We start from the raw sequence: 18,086 nt of genomic DNA, 5'->3' as shown, positions 1-18,086 counted from the left end.
TGCAGGGACTTCCTGTTGTTTTAATAGTCGTTTGTTTTTCACGGGGAGGTACTACAGATGTATCCTTGCAACACATTTACACATTACTTAAGCCTTCACTAGTTAACACTTTACCAGGTGTAATGAAGAACCATTATTTACTAAACTACTAGTTTAAAACTAGGAATGACTTTAAAGAACAACTTAGTAATGGCTGGTGCAACTCAGGCCTGATCTATTAGCAAGCTGTCACACATTTGACAACACTGTAATAAGGGTGAAATACACTTACTAACACTGCACACTGTGGGACGTGAGGTGTTTGTTTCTGCTGAATAACCTCAATCCAGTCTCTGGAATTTCACTCTCTTACCTTAAGGGTTCTCCCTCCTATTACCACATCTGGCTCCAATCAAATGTGAATAAAAAACTTCTCTTCTTTTACATTCAAAGGAAGAGAGACATCAAACCAATTTTGTGGGGACTTTGCCCTCCATCAAAGAAGTTTTCAATTTTCACCAGAGCTTTTCTGATTAGTTGGGTTGTTGGTTCAGCAAGTGGGCTGTCATAAAATCCTTTGGAATGGTATGTCCTTATAACATTCAACCAAGTCAAACATCAATCCAACAAAGTATTGAACAGAACTAAAAATACCCTGCACAAGCAGGGTTGTGGTATTTCTCAGTTCTAGCTGTATAGAGTGAACACTGCAGAGGTAATAGGTTTGCGGTCATTTGTAATTTTAGAGGTCATTTTAGGGGCCATGGACACGACACATTAATGAGCGTTCACATGACTAATACAAATGTAGACGACCAAACTATGAACTGTTACTGACTTAACACAAGACAAACCACAACTGTACAAGCAAATCAAATCGCAATCCCAAACTAAGATACTACTTGGACCAAATGATCGCAATGATAAGGACGACGTATCTGTTCAGAAGTAACCAAACACCAGAAAAAAGGGTTGTTGTTTTTAACGTCGTCCCCTTGACTGTAGTCTGAATGTCTGACTGTCTGAGTGTTTTTAAACTGCTCATATCGTTTCACAAGTACGGTGAATGGAAATCTTCATAAACGTTTCAGGAGGTCCAACACCGGAAATGATCCCCCAGCTCACTGTGGCTGTATGAAGACGCGCAGTTTGGTTTCAAAGCCCTCCGGTTGTCAGCACACACTGGAGTGAGGCAGCAGCTCTCAAGAGTGCTGATGAAGCATACCTGGTAGATCCTGGCAGCGGCACTTCAAAGAGCCGTGCTACTCTTTGAAACCCATCATACTTCACCCCTGTGGTTGCTTAAAGAGCCAGTGTGCTTAACAGTTTCAGTATGTTTGGCACAAAACATCGCCCGAGTGCAGGGGGGGGGGGGGGGGGGGGACGCTGCACACAGAAAATTCTGTGTTATAAGAAACAGCTCCGAGGTGAAATCAAGGCAATTTATCCTAATATTTTATTAAAGACATTTCAATGCAACAAGAGGTAAACGCCAAACCATGGGCTGGGAGTGCTGGGGTACAAGAGAGCTTTCTGTATTGCAAGCTAGTGACACATGGGAAGATAAAGTGGAACTGGGTATTTTTTGGAGAGATTTAGAATAAGCTTTCTAACAAAAGCTTCTGTATATTCACCCTTCTATGAAATATTAACCTGAAATATGAAAATATGAAATGTAAAGCTGTACTGAAATGTCTTCTGTGATGAATGAAGTGACAAAACAAGACAGGAAAGGCTGAAATACTTGGGAAACGAATATATTCAGAGAATAAATGTACGATCCAATCAAAGCACTAGAGCTGTAAAGTTAAATGGGAGATCAAAAGGTGACTTGTGTTTCCTCAGTATCATATATAAAAGCTACGTGAGGCTCTCTGTGAAATGATACATTCTATTGAATCCCTCTTCTTGGTTTGTGGAAATAAAAGCATTTTAAAAAAGGGAAAAGGCCAGACATTCCTGGAATTCCCTGACAGCTCAATACATAAGGAAGGGCAGGACTGGAAAAACAGAGTCCAAGATCAAGGCCAAGCTGTCTGAGACATTGTCACTCACATATCAAGACCAAAATAAAAGCCCACAGATGCTTACCCCTCAATGAATTACACCTTCAAATAGCCGGTTTATTATCCTGGCACGGTACCAGAGAGCATGATCATATTCTGTCCTTCTGTTTCCTTCCTTCTCCCCTCAGACCAATGTGAGAAGGGTGAGATATGGGGTGAGGAAGGGGGGGGGGGGGGGGGTTGTCAATGGTTGCAGAGGTGAGAGCCTGGAGCACACAGACTATGTGGGTGTTGACACTGCCCCCTCACCACCGCCTCCACCCTGCCAATGCAATGTTTAAAGCTGCCAGCATGCTTCACACACTCCCAGCACTCAGCAGCCAAATCTAGTGTGACTTAGCTCCACAAAGCACTATTAAAAAGAGAATAAAATGCCCATTTCCAGGCACTTATTGAACTAGCCTGCCCAGAGGAGTGTTGGCGCTCTGCAATCCTTTTCCAAAGACTAACAATCTTCAATCTAAAAATTTGTCAGAGACTATTAAAACAGCATTTAGATTCTATTGAGTGTGACCAAATAGGCTACCACAATGTAAGTGTCTACAGTAAAGACTTGTGTAAAGTTGATTAGACAGAAAATCGTCAGGACATTCGTTTGGCCAGAGTGAATTATACTTGATAGGTGAACAGCTTTTCTTTCTTTTAAACACTTCAATCTCAACTGTACTATTTCAACTCTTTAGGCCTTATGAGATATTCTGAAAAACAGGGAGGGCTGTTAATACTAACTGCAACGTCTGTGTTAGTGTACATCAGCACAGCATCTCACGACACTGAACTCCGTTGAGACTGTAACTGTTCCTTCTCTGCTGCCTCAGGGGAGGGCGAATAAATCCTGCATTTGAGCACAATAGTGAAATTTGACCATAGGGAGCTCTGTAGCAGAGATGTGGTGTGTGCCAAGTGCAAAAGTGGAGCAATAGAGAAGCAACTGTAACAGTTTCCACTAAAAGAAACTGAGTGAAATCACATTTAGTTTAAATGTATTCCGTCTAATTAATGTGAAACTATCATGAAATAAGATATACATTTCTGATATTTTTATCAAGGAGAACAAGGAAGTGATTTACATAGCAGGTATATATGTAATTTAGTTCAGTTGGACTTTAAAATAATGCAGAAATTGTACCTTCCTCTTTCTGATATGAAGTGTTAAGTCAAGTTTGACTTTTTGACATAAAACAAAATACCTGTTGCTGTATTTCCTGTGACAAAAAGACACTGTCAACTCTGGAGCTTACGTAAACAAGGTCCTCCAAATATATATGTACTGTAGGCCATCTTTGAAAGTGAAGAAAAAAATGGGGAGTAAATGAAAAAAGATACTTATTATGCACAGTCCCTCAAAGTAAAAAAGAAGAAGAATAGTTGTATGAAGAACCCCATCGGAATAATTGTTATCTGAGATAACATGAGGCCGGTGATTGTTGTGGCACATAACACTGAGCGAGCAGCCCACCGTGACTGAATGAATGTAACTGAATTTTATAATGAGTTTTCGAGGAAGACACTTTATGTAATGAGGATTAGTCACATCATGTCCGAAACACAATCCTCTTGATAAATGCAGCATTGGCTCCGAACTGGCATATTGGATTGGTGCATCAATAGTTGCACTGACAAAAGAACTATTTTTTTGAAATGCAATATCACCCTGAGATATGTAATTGCATGTTTTTTTCCTTGTTTAAAATAATTAAAATAAAACTGCCCTGCATAATGTGCATAATGCCACATGTCTTTGGACTCACCTCGTGCTGCCACGTCGATCTGTTCCAGAGTGAACAGCCTTCACCGGCCCTTGTGTTGTAGCAGCAGTATGCCGCACTTTAGGGTTCAGTGTGACGCTGTCTCTGCTCAGCATCCTGTTTGCCAGGTTCAGGTTGGTTAACTGTGGGCAGAGGAGAAAGCTCCAACAGATGATTCAACAATTTAAAGCCATGTTTCTTTACACTTACTGTATAAACTAAATGAAGGTTAATCACAAACAAAATCATTGTTAAGTTAAGTCACTTCAGATAAACATTCTGCTACTAGTCCCAAAGTCTAAGGCCATGGGAAGGCTTGATGAATAAGCACTGATATTGTGTTCCTCCCCACATCGACCACCTCATGCTCTCCTCTCTGGGGGCTATGTGAAATGTACACACAGCACATGGCAGAGCTAGTCTCCGCTCAGCACTAAATCCAGGTGGTCCCCTCCCTCCTTCTCCATCTCTGACAGAATCAGCAATCATAACTCGCCAGCCCAAATCTGTTTATGACTACTGCACCTCTGTACTGCTCTGTACTACCCTGGGAATTGTGTTCTGTGAAATCTAATGGGAGAATAAATTATACTGCTGTGGCGTTTTATTTACTTTATTTCTTCCTGTGCACTAAATAGTTCAATGTGAAAACTGTAATGCTGCCAAGCCTTGTACGACATGAAATATGTGTCAGCATGGTGCTACACGGCCTCAGCTCGAAGTTACTTATTAAGGTAGACTGGGCGTATTCTTACTGACGGTTGATTTAAACTGAGGAAATGAAAACACACAGGTGGGTGGCAATATTTGTGGGCTTTTGGACAAATTGTCCTTTATCATAAATCATGACAAGAGATCTGTACATGTGTCTACCATAATAAATAGTTATTTACCACATAGGGAAAAGTTACCATCCAGTGTGTATAATTGCCATAATGGCCCATCGTCTAACTCTAAGGTCATGTACATTGGCTTCTCTAATTGGGACACAGAGTTCCAAGGATGTCTAATAATGAAGTATTGGACAAACATATGCACACACACACACACACACACACACACACACACACACACACACACACACACACACACACACACACACACACCACACACGCTGGAAGGATTCATATCCACACATCAGAGCACGGGAGTATATTCAGTTTTTTGGAAGCGACTACTGTATGCCTGCCTTTACTCAATTTCAGTCTCTGTTTTATATACATGTGATCTAGTACGAGAGTGAGTAATAACATAAACCTTTGAGGTCAACTAGTGCAACAGAGTGTTGTTTGTGTTTACAATGTTCTCCATTTAGTTCAGCGAGTGATTTAAGTTACTTCAAATCAGAGTCCTAAAAAAGAAAAAAAGCACTCTGAGCCTTTAAGTGCAAAACACTGGACTATTTTACTCTGTAAAATAAACTGCTGCCAAGAAACAGGATTAACTATTCATAAGAAATACAGCAAACACCTTTCAGAAAGACAGAATAACAGTCGAAAGGAAGCCATAAAATGTGCAGTCTGTGTGGTCTGGTGCCATCACAAAAAACTTTGACAAAAAAAAAATCCAGTGAGACAGAGGAGGAGGTGGAAGAGGAGGAGGAGAAAAGGTTGACGGGCTCCCCACGCCGAATGACAAACCTTTGGGGAATATAGGAGAAGGTGGTGATGGAGCCAATGGAGCTGCCGCTCCCCTGCTCAGTGCCAATTTGCTACATTCCTCTATTTATAAGCATCAATTACCACAAAAAAAGTGGCTGCTTGTTAAGTATCAACAGAAATCACTCCCCCATGGTGCATCTGATAATGAGACCTCACACAGAGCTGAGGTTTGATGCGGCTCACCACTGGTTAGGCCAGCCAGCTACAAACCCCAGTTCCAAACCCACCCCCGCACCAACCCCAGCCCACAGACTGCAGGCGAGCCGAGGACAGAAGGAGGAAGGTGCATGGTGCGAGGCACTCCGGCTCCAACAGGTCTGCCGAACGAATGAGCAGCTAGATGCTGCCAATCAGCATGGGGTCACAGCCAGGTTTAGGTATCAACAAAGAGAAATATTAGAGACCTCACAGTGAGACACTACTGCAGCGGGCCAGGATTCTTCTTCCTTATATGAAACATTACACAGATCAGTTTACAAGTTGCTTAATAACTCAACGTAGCTTCTTATTCGAGCACAATGAAAACTTCCTGCTCCAGGTGGGAGTAGCTGGAGGCTCAGTGGGGCTATGGAGGTAAAAACTTAATGAACTCACGTGTTGCGTCAGCAGGTTGATGTGACTGGAGCTGGCATAGTGGCGAGCAACCTGCTTGTCAGCCAGCTTTTGCAGGGCTGAGATGAAGGCCTGCTGGTTGGACTGGGCTTGGGAGTTTAACTCTTTTATTGTCCCTGCTGAGTTTGACTTCAGCTTAGTGGAACTGCTCCTCCTGATCACTGACGTACAGAATAACAAAAGACAAATGTGAGACCATGGGAGGAAACTTGATAAACAACAGTGTGTAGAATAGCAGTTTACCTTGGCCTGCAGAGGTGGGTCGAGAGAGCTTCTGACTATAGATGTGCGTGGCACTCGGGAGGGAAGTGGCGGCTCCAGAGCTGGATGCTGATGTGGTAAAGGACTGAATCCTCCTGAGCACCTGGGTCGGCTGCCCAGTACAGACTGTGTTAGAGCCGGTGGAAACGGATGTCCACGTTGCTCTGGGGGGCTGTGTGACTGCAAGGGCAGGAGTGTATGCAGGAGGGTTAGACAGACTCTCAGAATGGCAGAACTGAGACTTAGCCAAGGACTGTGCATAGGACGGTGGCTGAAGAGGTGGCGGTGGTGGCGGACAATGGAGAGGCAGGGACGTCGGGGCGGGGGAGCCGTGCGGCAGATGAATATGCGTGCAGTTTAAAGTCAAAGGAAAGCCGGAGCAGTGCTGCGAGGCCTGGACGTCAGGCTGTCTCTCAGTGGCCTTGATGTCCGGGTCACTGCTGACTTTCCCGGTGGAGAGCGAGGACTCTGAAGCGCTGGAATCCTCTTTGGCCACAGACAGAGCTGTTCAAAAGGAGGAAAGAAGCCAGAGCTCCTTTATCATCAGTGAGCCATTCCTCGGCTCTGACACACATTTGTTTTCCCCCAATGAGTGCTAATCGTTTGAAGCTGACCTTTTCTTCACCCCCAGATGACTCAATCTTTTTCCCTTTACTTTTTTTTGGGCTTACAAATCTAAACAATTCCTGTTTACTGTGCTTGAATGATAAAATATTAAACATAAACCAGACCTTCAGTTACAAAAATACGGCGGGAAAAACACACAGGAGGAACTCACTTCTGGAATTCTCACAGTGGCCTGAGTCTCCTGAGGCATTTACTTCATGAATGTCTTTCTTAACACTCCTGACTTTTGTTCCTAGGAAGACGGTGGCTGATTTATTTTTCTGTGTGTAGAATGTCAGAACTTCCTCCAGATCGTTTTCACTGTTGGAAAAAAAAGAGAAAGACAGAAGATGAATGTGTAAAGCAGATTGAGATCACTCTTCAGGCAGTAGCATATATAACTGGAACAGCAATGAGCCAAGCACTGAACAATAGTCAGTGGGCTTGCCAATTCACTAACCTTGCTGCAGTGATGTACTCCTTGAACACACCGGGGTTAACACAATGTTCCTCTTTGCCGTTCTCCTGTTTTTTCAACATATGTTCGGTTTCCTGAGAAGATAGGAAAGAATAAGACAGCATGTATAATCAGTATGCATAATCTTTCCCATGTTTGCATCATCTCTGCGGTAAAGCCGCAGTCTGGGAACGGGCACCTTGTTGTAACAGTGGATAAACTCTCCGAGCTGGTGGGACAGGATGCGTCTGCGGTCTTGGAGTGGAAGCTGGCGACTGGGCAAGACCACCTGGATGTCTTGTTGAAGGTTACTGGCTGCTCTTCTCAGGAAGCGGATCACCAGCTCCTGGTCACACAAAAAAACATTCACGAGAAATATCTTATCGATTCCCTGAACTGATTCATCCTGCTGCCTGTGTGTTCTCCTCTCAGGGTACAAAGCCATTAGAAACCTTGTGACCTTTAAATGTAATGGCCGAGAGATCGACTTGATATGACATTGATTTTCCCCAAAGGTTTGAGGTCACTGATGATGATGTAGGCCGTAATAATACAGACTTTCCAAACAGAGACCACGCTTTCCTTCAACGTGGCCACAAAATGTCTCAAACACATTTCAGCTACAGCCAGGGTACATATGAGTAACAGTATAATAATCATAATAATAATAATAAGGGGAAATCTGGCATCATGTATTTACATACAAGGGAAACAATGCTCAAGGTATTCTCTACCCGTGTCCATCAATTAGGAAAAGATTTAACAAATCATTATACCATTTGGTCGTTGTCCTTCTCTGGCCAAGCTGGGATGGCGTTGGCCCTGCTTTCTGCCAGCAGTCTTTGCTGGACTCGCTGCAGGTATGAGGAAAAAGCCGCCCGGGCCTGCACTTTACTGGAGAGGAGAGAGAGCAAAAGCTGCCATAGGTAAAGCAATGGAAAAGGGAAGACGAAACAACAGTTGATAATAAACATTATGCATACTTTATTATTATTATGCTCATTGATGTATTCATTAGCTGCCAGAGAAAAAAAAAAAAGAGAAAGTGAAAACAGGTATGTATCACTTTCAGCCAAAAGTTGTTGAAACATCCTGTATCTTGTCCTGCTTCGGTGTCAAAATGATAAACTCTCTTTGTGACCTGGGTGAACCTGGAAAGTGTACCGTCAGAACATTGTAATGAAGAAAATGTTTGGAGGAAGGTGTCAAACACAAACGATGATACGCTGCACTATAATGTCCCTGCTTCATGCACTGCCCTGGCAAGCTCTGAGGAATTTCTACAAACTCAGACTTGTTATAGTAATTCCTCCTCCAATTATAATTTCAGGCACACTTTTAACATCAACATCAGACCGCAGTCTTTGTTGCACTAAGGCATAATACTGTGTACAGCTTATCGTATGACAGTAAAGAGAACATATACTATCTTTACTTAAATGAAAGAATATATGAAAAGTGAAGATGTTTCTAAGCATTATTTATGTTGATATCATCTTACCACAACTCCCTTCACTTCAGTCAGGCTCGAGCTTCCACAGAATATGCTATCTAGCTTTCTTGCAGAACGATCATGATCATGCAAAATAAATGATGAAAGAACATTTGTTGACCACTTGGCAGTGGATCAACCTGTGGTGAGGATTGAAACATAAAGACATCGGCACACAAGGGTAATGCTTCAACGAACTGATCTAAACATAATCTATGTAAAGATGGCATCAATTTCTTCTTCTTTTAATCCGGTAGGTGGATTACTGCACTTCATATTTCTCCTCATTAAATAGGGAAGCAGGGAGAAGTAAATACAGTAAGGAAGAAGATGAGAGCAGCTGCGGCCCAGCATACAGACTGACCTGAGGTCCCACCCCTGCTGAAGGATGTTGAGCAGGTTGACTCTGCGTCTGGCACTGTACATGGCTGCCTCTGAGCTGGACAGAGCCTCGCTGTGGCAGCGCTCCAGTGGTGTGGCCACTTGTTTTCTTTGCTCTGCTACCAAAGCCCGGTGTGAGACTGGCTCTCGGGCTTGTTTCACCTCCTCTCTCTGCTCCCGAGCGCACTCCTCTCCCTCCTGACTGCTGCTCTCGGTCGGGGAGGCCTTGGATTCCTTCCCTGAGGTATGCAGCATTTCAAAAGCAAAGACAAATGTCATTTGTATCACTGCCATTTTGGATAAAATACACACATACACTCGAAATAGGGTTTCTGATGTTGCAGCAATGAAAGGAACTCAGTTAGAGTCATATTTGGCAAACCTTACCGTGACACAGGGGAGTTATTTATTTGAAACAAAAGTGCATTAGGTTGTGATGTCGTCCCACTTAGCTACACTCTTTCCAGCAGAAAAAAAGCGGTTTCCTGAATTGAGGCAGAACACATCAGGCCTACCCGATTTCTTCTTCCCTGCAGAAGAGCGATGAGTCAGGTGGCGCTGTCTCCTCTTACGTGCCTCCAGAGACAGCAGCTTCCTCTCGTACTGGACAACGTGACAGCCGTGGACGGCGTCCACCTGCAGCTGCACATTCCCGTTTACATTCCTAAGAGACAGAACAAGACATACACAGTGGTATTAACAACAACTTTAATGATTTATATGCGTTATATCGTCAACAATCACAAAGCAGAGCCACAGTTACACATTTTAACTTTGACTGAAGCCTGTACTGAGAAAGATTAATGTGGTTGAGCAGCCTGTCCAGAAGCTGACGTGATGGTCCAAAGGAGAGTGGATAAATGGAGAATAATAACTTACAGCAACAAACGTCTCCCTAATTTGGCTACCTAACGATTACGGAAAACTCCTAGATGGGCCTTAGTTGGGGGCCAAATCTCCAGACAATATTATGCAATAGTAAAAGCTGAGGTTAAAACATGCAAGCCCATACTGATTCAAATAACATAAATGCATGATGTATTACAATAACAATGTGGTTCAATAAAAAGGCACAGTTCGTCTATAATTGTGTTTCCCCTCCTGCCCCCAACTCGCCGCCGCCGCAGTGCCACATAGACATTGGGCGCGCGCTGGAAAAGTTGACTGTGCTACGTCTTCTCAGCTGTTCCTCTCACCTATCCAATCGTAAAACCAAACAAACGCCACGTTACAATTCACCCCTTTCCGCAAACTGATGGAGAGATTTATTCCCCAACCACAATGGAAATGCTTACCTTCCATGGAAAAGTCTGTTTGCCAACATGTAGTTCATTGATGTCTTGGACTCCAGATATCCACTGAGAGAAGAAGATAATAAGCAAATTACAATAATCATAAAGGCAGGAGCCTCAATGAGCCTCGACCTCCTCACTTGCGGCAAATGTGTTAAAAATGTCTGTCGTATAGCAGCCACTGTTAAATGCACCAATAATTCCCAAGACCGCTAAATAATATGCTTTTAAAAATGCCACAAAATCCCTGCTGCTAATAGAGCCATGGATCTAATCAAGCAACAGATCCTCATATAGGAATAGGAATTGTAAGCACAAAAACAGATTTCCTCTCTAATATGGGCTCCATTGCCATTTAAAAATAAAGCCACTGTCCGATATAAGCCTTTCAACAAAAAGCAACTCTGTAGTTACACTTTAGTCTGGCGGTTCAATTAGTGACAGTCAGGAGGAGTCGTGTGGTCTGGCATCAGGCACTGATTATATTAATTTATCCTAAGTGCCCCACTTATTCCAATACAGTATTAATAACTAGTAACATTATAGACAAACACCCCTTGGGGACTACAAGTGTGTGTCTGTTCCTTGTTGGCTCAGCTTACCCATAGAGCTCCCATGTTTCTGCGGTGGGGAAGATCCTAACGAAGCCTCCTCGTCTCTCGTACTCTTCCTTTATCCTCCTCAGCACTTTGATCTATATTTGTGAAAGGAAAGAAAACAAGTTCTGAAATAGACACAAGTTTTCACTTTATTAGTCTTGGAATGTCTTAATTCAACACACACAACGTCCCACACTACCATCGTAAAGCCCTTACCTCCTCGGCAGTCAAGCTCAGAGTGCTGTCTCCTTGGCCCGGTTTACTTCCTAACTTGTCTTTCGACCCCTCTGTTTCTGAGTTACCGGCTGACGCGGGCCTCTGCCGCTACAGGGGAGAAAAGCACAGACGAAATCACTCTAAACTAATGCCAACCACGTCGTGTCATTGCTCTTTCCAACATAAATACTTGCCAATATTAAAAAATAATTCAGTTCTTGAATTGAATTTGAGTAAGCGCAAGACATTACCTGTCACTAACAAACAACTCATCTGAAACACAATTCTCATTTATAAATAGAAAATGTGCAAAACCAAAAATAAATAAAACCCTCTCTTCCTTTCTCCCTGACACATAAATGAAACATTTTTGTTATGCATTGGCATTCCTGGCTGCCTCCCCACTGCATGCACTACCAGGCTATGATTGACAACTTTGGCATGCAGGTTGGAACTCGGGCCAGATAGAGGGGCACAATCCCACAGGATCACATACAGAATTTGTCATCTAAATAGCAGGGGGGGGATTACATTTAATTTGTCTGACGCTGCTGGGGGGGGATACAAAGGCAGCCAAAAAGTGACACGGCCTAATCCTTCAGAAAAAAGTATGTTGCCCCTAATCAGAGGAAAGCTTCTCTGAAGGTCCCTGTGGTTCTACAACAGCCTCTGTGGTTTAGCATCAGGCTTGTTTTAGGTACGTCTATGAGTTACTCTGTGTAACAAAGTTTCTGAGTTTTGGGACAAGTGGTGCATTGCAGCATTTAAAGCACTTGCTTACGAAGGACACTTTGCTAATGTAATGATAATACTATTAAATATAGCATTAGGAATCGATACAATCCACTCGGTCTCTGTCTGTCACTATGACAAATAGTAAAGCCACTTAATCAAATAAGAAAAAGCAGCAATTTCTTACCGGTAATGTACCAGGCGTCAGGGAATTGCAAAGGAACAAGGCAAAAGAAGATTAATATGTCTGAGTCTGAAGACAACTCACCATTCTGTTTCTGCTGTGTGCAGTGGCTGCCTGTGCAGAAAGAGGTTTCTAAGAGGCAGTGGGTGAAGACAGTGAGTGGTGGGTGCGCATCAGCATTTACGGTCTAGCCTTTATGAAGCCGCATACAGCTCCTTCGACATGCAACAATGAAACATTGTTACTGTATGTCTAAACAGGCCCTTTATACAATATAAGGTGGAGCAGAAATCTGTCTGATTTAGTAATCTCCCTCCAGCAGATCCTGCGCCAAATCTGGGTGCAGTAGTCAAGTGGAGGGAGCCAAGTGCATTAGCTTTTGTGGCATCATTAGGCAACAAGGCCTATAGAGAGCATTAGTCACTTGATTAGAAATGATAAAACAATAAGCCACAGAGTGTAGCACTTACAAACTGATGTCACTCAAACAGTGTAATTATATTAGCAGTTGTTTTGCATTACAGTGAATTTTCCATGAGGGTAGAAGAAGAGCTTAATGGCAGTGGCAGGAATGTACTGTAAGCAACAGAGAGATGAAGACAAGAATGGGAATGTTTCACAAGGAAGGGTGAATGAGTGCAACACTTGGCTCAGCTTCTCGCTGTGTGTGTGTGTGTGTGTGTGTGTGTGTGTGTGTGTGTGTGTTTGTGTGTTGTGTGTGTGTGTGTGTGTGTGTGTGTGTGTGTGTGTGTGTGTGTGTGTGTGTGTGTGAGCATCCAGTACCTGTGTTCTTTGTGCTGCTGGGTATTTGAGGCCGGGGTCCAGGGGGACTCGGTCAGAGCGTGGTTGTCTCGATAGGGGGTCCTGACACACAAAGCCTGTGGGGTAACAGAAGAGCCATAAAGGGGTATATCAATGACATCAGGTGTTACTCATTCCCATGACCTTCATATATTGCATCAGATCTTTAATGTTAGTGCAAGAAACCCACAGCAGAGTGAGGGACACAGAGGCAATACATTACATGTGAATCAACAATATCTTTAACAATATCATGCTAACTTAAACACATTATATTTGATTTCAGAAGGGGGAAGAAATGTTTTGATATAGTGACACCCTGCTTAAAATAGCGACCTTGCTTAAAAGAATAGTTTGACGTTTTGGAAAATACGCTTATTCGCTTTCTTACCGAGCATTAGATGAGAAGATTGATATCACTCTCAAACATGTCTGTTAAATATGAAGCTACAGCCAGCAACTGGTTAGCTTAGCTTAGCTTAGCATACATTTTATTCACGCATAAAAAAATATAAAACGTGTTCATTTGTGCACTTTTATGTTACTGTCAGGACAGAGCAAGGCTAGCCGTTTCCTCTGTTTAGCCTTTATGCTAAGCTAAGCTAACAGGCTCTAGCCTCATATATAACAGACAGAGTGGTATCAATCTTGCCATCTAACTCTGTGCCAAAATCAAATACACATATTTTCCCAAAATATCAACTTTTACTTTTACTTTTTTTGAACCAGGAAAGAAGATATGTTTTCTTATTGGGACACACTACTTTGGATTCATACAGCTCCACACATTTACATTCTAGTGGTAGTTGATAAGGTTGGGAAACATTTTTTGTAATTTACATTTCCCACTAAAATGTTCCCACCCAGTCAATAAGATGTACTTCTCTGATCTTCTGTTTATTAATTCTCACACAATTCAAACACACAAGTGAAATGTTAAAGAAATATGTTTATGTGGCATCATGCAGTCACACTTAAAGTAAATTAAGTCCATTGACAGCTTGGAGCTGGAGGCTGTTTGTACTACCTCATCCAAGCCGTCAGGTAAGAATCAGGCCCCTGCCATTCTCTTGCCTAAACACAACAATTATTACAAACATGGGCAACACGGAGCTGACAGCTTCACACAGGCGGAAAATGAATGCTAATGGAATGCTGTCATTATTTACAGGTCTGGGATGCAGCCCAAGTGTTATCAGCCAACAGCGACTTAGTTTGTTTGGTACATAATAGATGTGCTATGTTTTACATGCCACTGCTCATTTTCCCCAGACCCGCAGTAACGTCTCAGTCCAAAGATAACTGGCAATTTATGATTCTACGCTTTCATTTAATGAGCCGGAGGGGAGGGTTTCCAGCCACAGCATGGCCTAGGGTAAGACGCACGCGCATATGTGCACTCACACACATAGCCATTCCTTTAATATCATTAGGCTGAGACCACAGACAGACTTAAAGGTTCAGTGCCAGTTTAGATGGAAGCCTGCTAATCACTGGCTCCATGTATCCTGTGAGTGGTAGTAAGTATAAATCAGAGGATTAAGTGAAGTTAAATAATCAAGAGATGAGAAAGTTTGGTAAATATGTCTCTTTTTTGCTACATGCGTACTTCATTCTCTATGTGGGCAAGGTAAGAGATTCTCTTTGGTTTAACATCACAAAATATTATAAGCTCTTCTGCGTGATAATTCAATAATTAAGAGGGGAGGAGACATAACAGAGACTCATCTCGTTCCCTGCTACAAACACTGTTGTATAAACAGTGTTTATCTCTGCCTTGGGCCTGGCATTTTTGTTGCATCTTCATGCGAACGATTGCTTTAGTTTGACATGTCGGATCCAGTTCCTCAAGAAAGCTCAATGGCTACAAAACAGCTAAGGCCTCTGTTGACAATTTTGTCCGCAAGTCATTTAATGTTAATTAATGAAGTCTGCGGTTTATTCTCTCAACACTGGAGCTCCTTTTATGAAGTCATACAGCTATTTTTGTGAGTGTGCACAAACTTAACAAGTGGAATGAAGGAAAACAATAAGCATTTAACAATAGACGACTGTCTCCGCCTGCTTGAAACCTGCTGGTTACAAGTGATGCCAACTTGCATCTACAGTATGTCTTTGGAGTTAAGAATGTAAGAAAATACAGCATAATTACAGAATTAGCGAGCTCTTAAATGAACACCTTTAATATAATGATATCATTTTGCATCTCAACCTATTATTTATAGGTTGTTGTTGGTGTCAAAAGTGATGTTTTAGGTACTTAAAGACAAACAAATGTAATGTAAGTATCTGAAAACATCTTGATAGTCAGTGCAAATTGGATTTTAAGCTCTGAATATAAGTGTTACTAAAACTCCTGTTGAAATCTCAAGTTCTATCTTAATTCTGCATTTTGAATTTTTGGTGATGGATTATTTCAAATGTATGCATTCTTAATAATACAAATCTGTGAGACTTATAATGTGCTGTAATTACCCAAGGGTTTTCCTCCTCTCTTACCCATGTGTGGGTTTATAATATAACTTGGAAGTGTTCTTGATGTTCTTTATTTCACAAGTGTGATGGATTTAAAGATGTGGCTATAAGCAGTGAATTTACAAGAACTAAATGTCTAAGAAGTGCAATCAGTTGTTGGAATCAAATTGAAGTTGTATTTAGTCATTGTTTCAGCATGTACTCACCCACAAGTGAAAACATGTCTGCAATCATGCTGGCCTTTATCTTCAGATCCAAGGGTGCATCACTGTAAATAAGTTGATTTCAAAAATAAAATTGAAAAAAGGGGGAAACAAAGAAAATGACCACACAGAGTAGAGAAAATGAGTCAACTATCATAAGAAGATACAGATCCGTTGCGTGACCTTGACTAAACTGCTGAACTGACGAAACACTTTGTAGGAGATTTTATCCCGAGGGTATGCTCTCACAAACTAAGTGCGAGTGCCATTTTCCTCAATGTGGCATTTTTTTTTAAAACATCTTTTTTTGGTTGCATATTCAAATGAAAAGCCTTGTTTGAGTTAGCATGGCAAAAGAAACAGTTTCAGTAAGACGTTCTCCTGAAACAACAAAATAAAGAATCAAATGATTTAGACGGTGTCACTCACCAGGCCAAGGAGGGAGAAAGGTTCACCTCTAACAACCAGGGTTTGAGGTTGGAGTCAATGAGCACGTCAAACCCATACAGTTCTACGGAGCGAAACACAAAATGAATCAAAAGGTTTTCACCACAAACTGGGAAGCAGAACTAGAAACTGACATCTGCTCACTGAGAATGAAGCACGAAGGCTATCAAAGTCACTCGAGTTTTATCATAGCTTCTTTATGTGGCATTTGGCAACATGGCCGATGTCTTTCTGCTACTGATTACACGCATGTTATATCCACAATCACTCAAGAGAGAAACATTCACCGAAGCCTGCTACTGAGGGATTGGCTCAATTACGTTAACTAAGTACATACACATTTCATCTGTCATGAAGTTGCTTACCTAAGACGGCAGATCAAAAACACACCGTGGCTGTGACTATTTTCATACATGCAGTCAATAATCTTCTCATGACTGGGAAGTTTAAGCAGTTTACATATTGTCACTGCATATTAACAAGAAGGATGGCGCTCTAATGGGTAGCAAAAAATATAGAAATAAAGTTAGTATCTTGCCCATCTGGGGCAATAAAATATGAAATCCAGAAGTACAACACTGGAAGTGTGACAGTGTTTCCCAAGTAGCAGAAGCCTGGAGAATTAGCAAGCCTTAAGATATATATTGTATATATTTCACTCCAGTAATAGCTGAGTGACAGAATAAAAGCTTTTTACAAAGTGGTCAGGAAGTTCCCTGTGTAAAAAACTATCCATTCTATCCCAATTGCCCCACTTGTTTCACTGACTGATATATGGCTCACTGCGACAGCGTTGGCCTATGCACCCTATGAAAGCCCTCACACTGCTCTGGGGAGTGTCACCCTGTAAGCCAGCGACCTGCCAGCCTCAGCAGCAGCAGCAGCAGCGTGCAGGGAAACCACAGTATTTTACAGGGATAGGGCAAAACCCAGGCATAGAGCCAGAGGAAAAATCCTACTCATGGCTCTTCAAAAGAATAGACCGTGTTGAGAATAGGCCAGGGGGGTTGGAGGTTTCAAAGCTGCCACAACCAGCACTGTTTGTTCTAGCATCTCAGGTCAGTGCCAGTGTTAAGCATACAAAAGGCAAGCGTGACAGCGAGTAATGGCTTTATATTGCACATGATGTTAGGCTGGGCAGTTCTAGTTTACCACAATGAGTTATATTTATTGGGCTGTACTTTACTTGATGTAGTTATCTCCACCCATACGGCACGTCGAGGCTAACAAATAACGTCGTTTTAGTTAACAATGCAAATATATTTTGGTCTTTCAATTAAAAGGAGCACTGATTTTAAGACAACAAGATCGGTTGACTCATCATGAGGAGTTCTACAGAGGAGTTTTAAAGACATGGGCATTTACCAGACAGTGAGACTCTAACGAGCTGCTATCAAATTGCCTTATAGGAAATTTAGGTTCAGGGTTTTTCCAGACTGCTCTTTTTTAATCTGTCTCTTGTGAGTCCCCAAACTTAATGGAAGCGTAAAACTAAATCGCTGGAGTACTCTTTCACGATTGTAACATTTCCTGAAAACATTACTTGCATGTTTTTTTTCTCTACTTTTAATTTCATCATCTGTATAAGGACAAGTTGGAGAAAACACACACTGGATTTTGTTCACTGGGCTATATAACATGGGTCAGGAGGTCAAAATATGGTGGTGTCATGAGGTCAAGTTGGTGTAACTGCAAACTGTACTTTCATATTGGAGCTGAACTTGTCCGGCTTCCAAGATCAGTTGCCAAGAGCAGCAACTGAAACGGCCATTTTTAACTTCTTTAACTTCTGAGGATGGACGGGAGGGACCCCCGCTGCTAAACAGTACTCACTTAAGCATAGCACTAAGATTTTATTTTCCGCCTGCCGGCTC

At 42.1% G+C, this 18,086-nt stretch overlaps 1 protein-coding gene across 5 annotated transcripts in view; it reads right to left on the bottom strand.

Moving 5' to 3' along the window:
• Window positions 1–18,086, bottom strand: part of ttll5 (tubulin tyrosine ligase-like family, member 5) — a 46,518-nt gene that overhangs the window by 13,822 nt on the left and 14,610 nt on the right. For 2 of the 5 annotated variants that reach the window (XM_029460386.1, XM_029460387.1), the window contains 16 exons: window positions 16,195–16,276; window positions 15,769–15,830; window positions 13,070–13,164; window positions 12,371–12,418; window positions 11,371–11,478; window positions 11,158–11,249; window positions 10,559–10,621; window positions 9,779–9,927; window positions 9,247–9,502; window positions 8,167–8,284; window positions 7,590–7,736; window positions 7,394–7,485; window positions 7,106–7,254; window positions 6,310–6,831; window positions 6,049–6,227; window positions 3,797–3,936 (listed from right to left, as the gene is read on the bottom strand). In XM_029460386.1, coding sequence (XP_029316246.1) covers window positions 3,797–3,936; window positions 6,049–6,227; window positions 6,310–6,831; window positions 7,106–7,254; window positions 7,394–7,485; window positions 7,590–7,736; window positions 8,167–8,284; window positions 9,247–9,502; window positions 9,779–9,927; window positions 10,559–10,621; window positions 11,158–11,249; window positions 11,371–11,478; window positions 12,371–12,418; window positions 13,070–13,164; window positions 15,769–15,830; window positions 16,195–16,276 — 2,302 coding nt within the window. The remainder of the gene's footprint in view (window positions 1–3,796; window positions 3,937–6,048; window positions 6,228–6,309; window positions 6,832–7,105; window positions 7,255–7,393; window positions 7,486–7,589; window positions 7,737–8,166; window positions 8,285–9,246; window positions 9,503–9,778; window positions 9,928–10,558; window positions 10,622–11,157; window positions 11,250–11,370; window positions 11,479–12,370; window positions 12,419–13,069; window positions 13,165–15,768; window positions 15,831–16,194; window positions 16,277–18,086) is intronic. The other 3 variants (XM_029460388.1, XM_029460389.1, XM_029460390.1) reach the window with 3 other exon arrangements.

Source organism: Cottoperca gobio, chromosome 22 (genome assembly GCF_900634415.1).
Source record: "Cottoperca gobio chromosome 22, fCotGob3.1, whole genome shotgun sequence".
NCBI classification, from domain to species: Eukaryota; Metazoa; Chordata; class Actinopteri; order Perciformes; family Bovichtidae; genus Cottoperca; species Cottoperca gobio.
The sequence above is the reverse complement of the archived record's forward strand: the minus strand, read 5'-3'. Positions and strand labels throughout refer to the sequence as shown.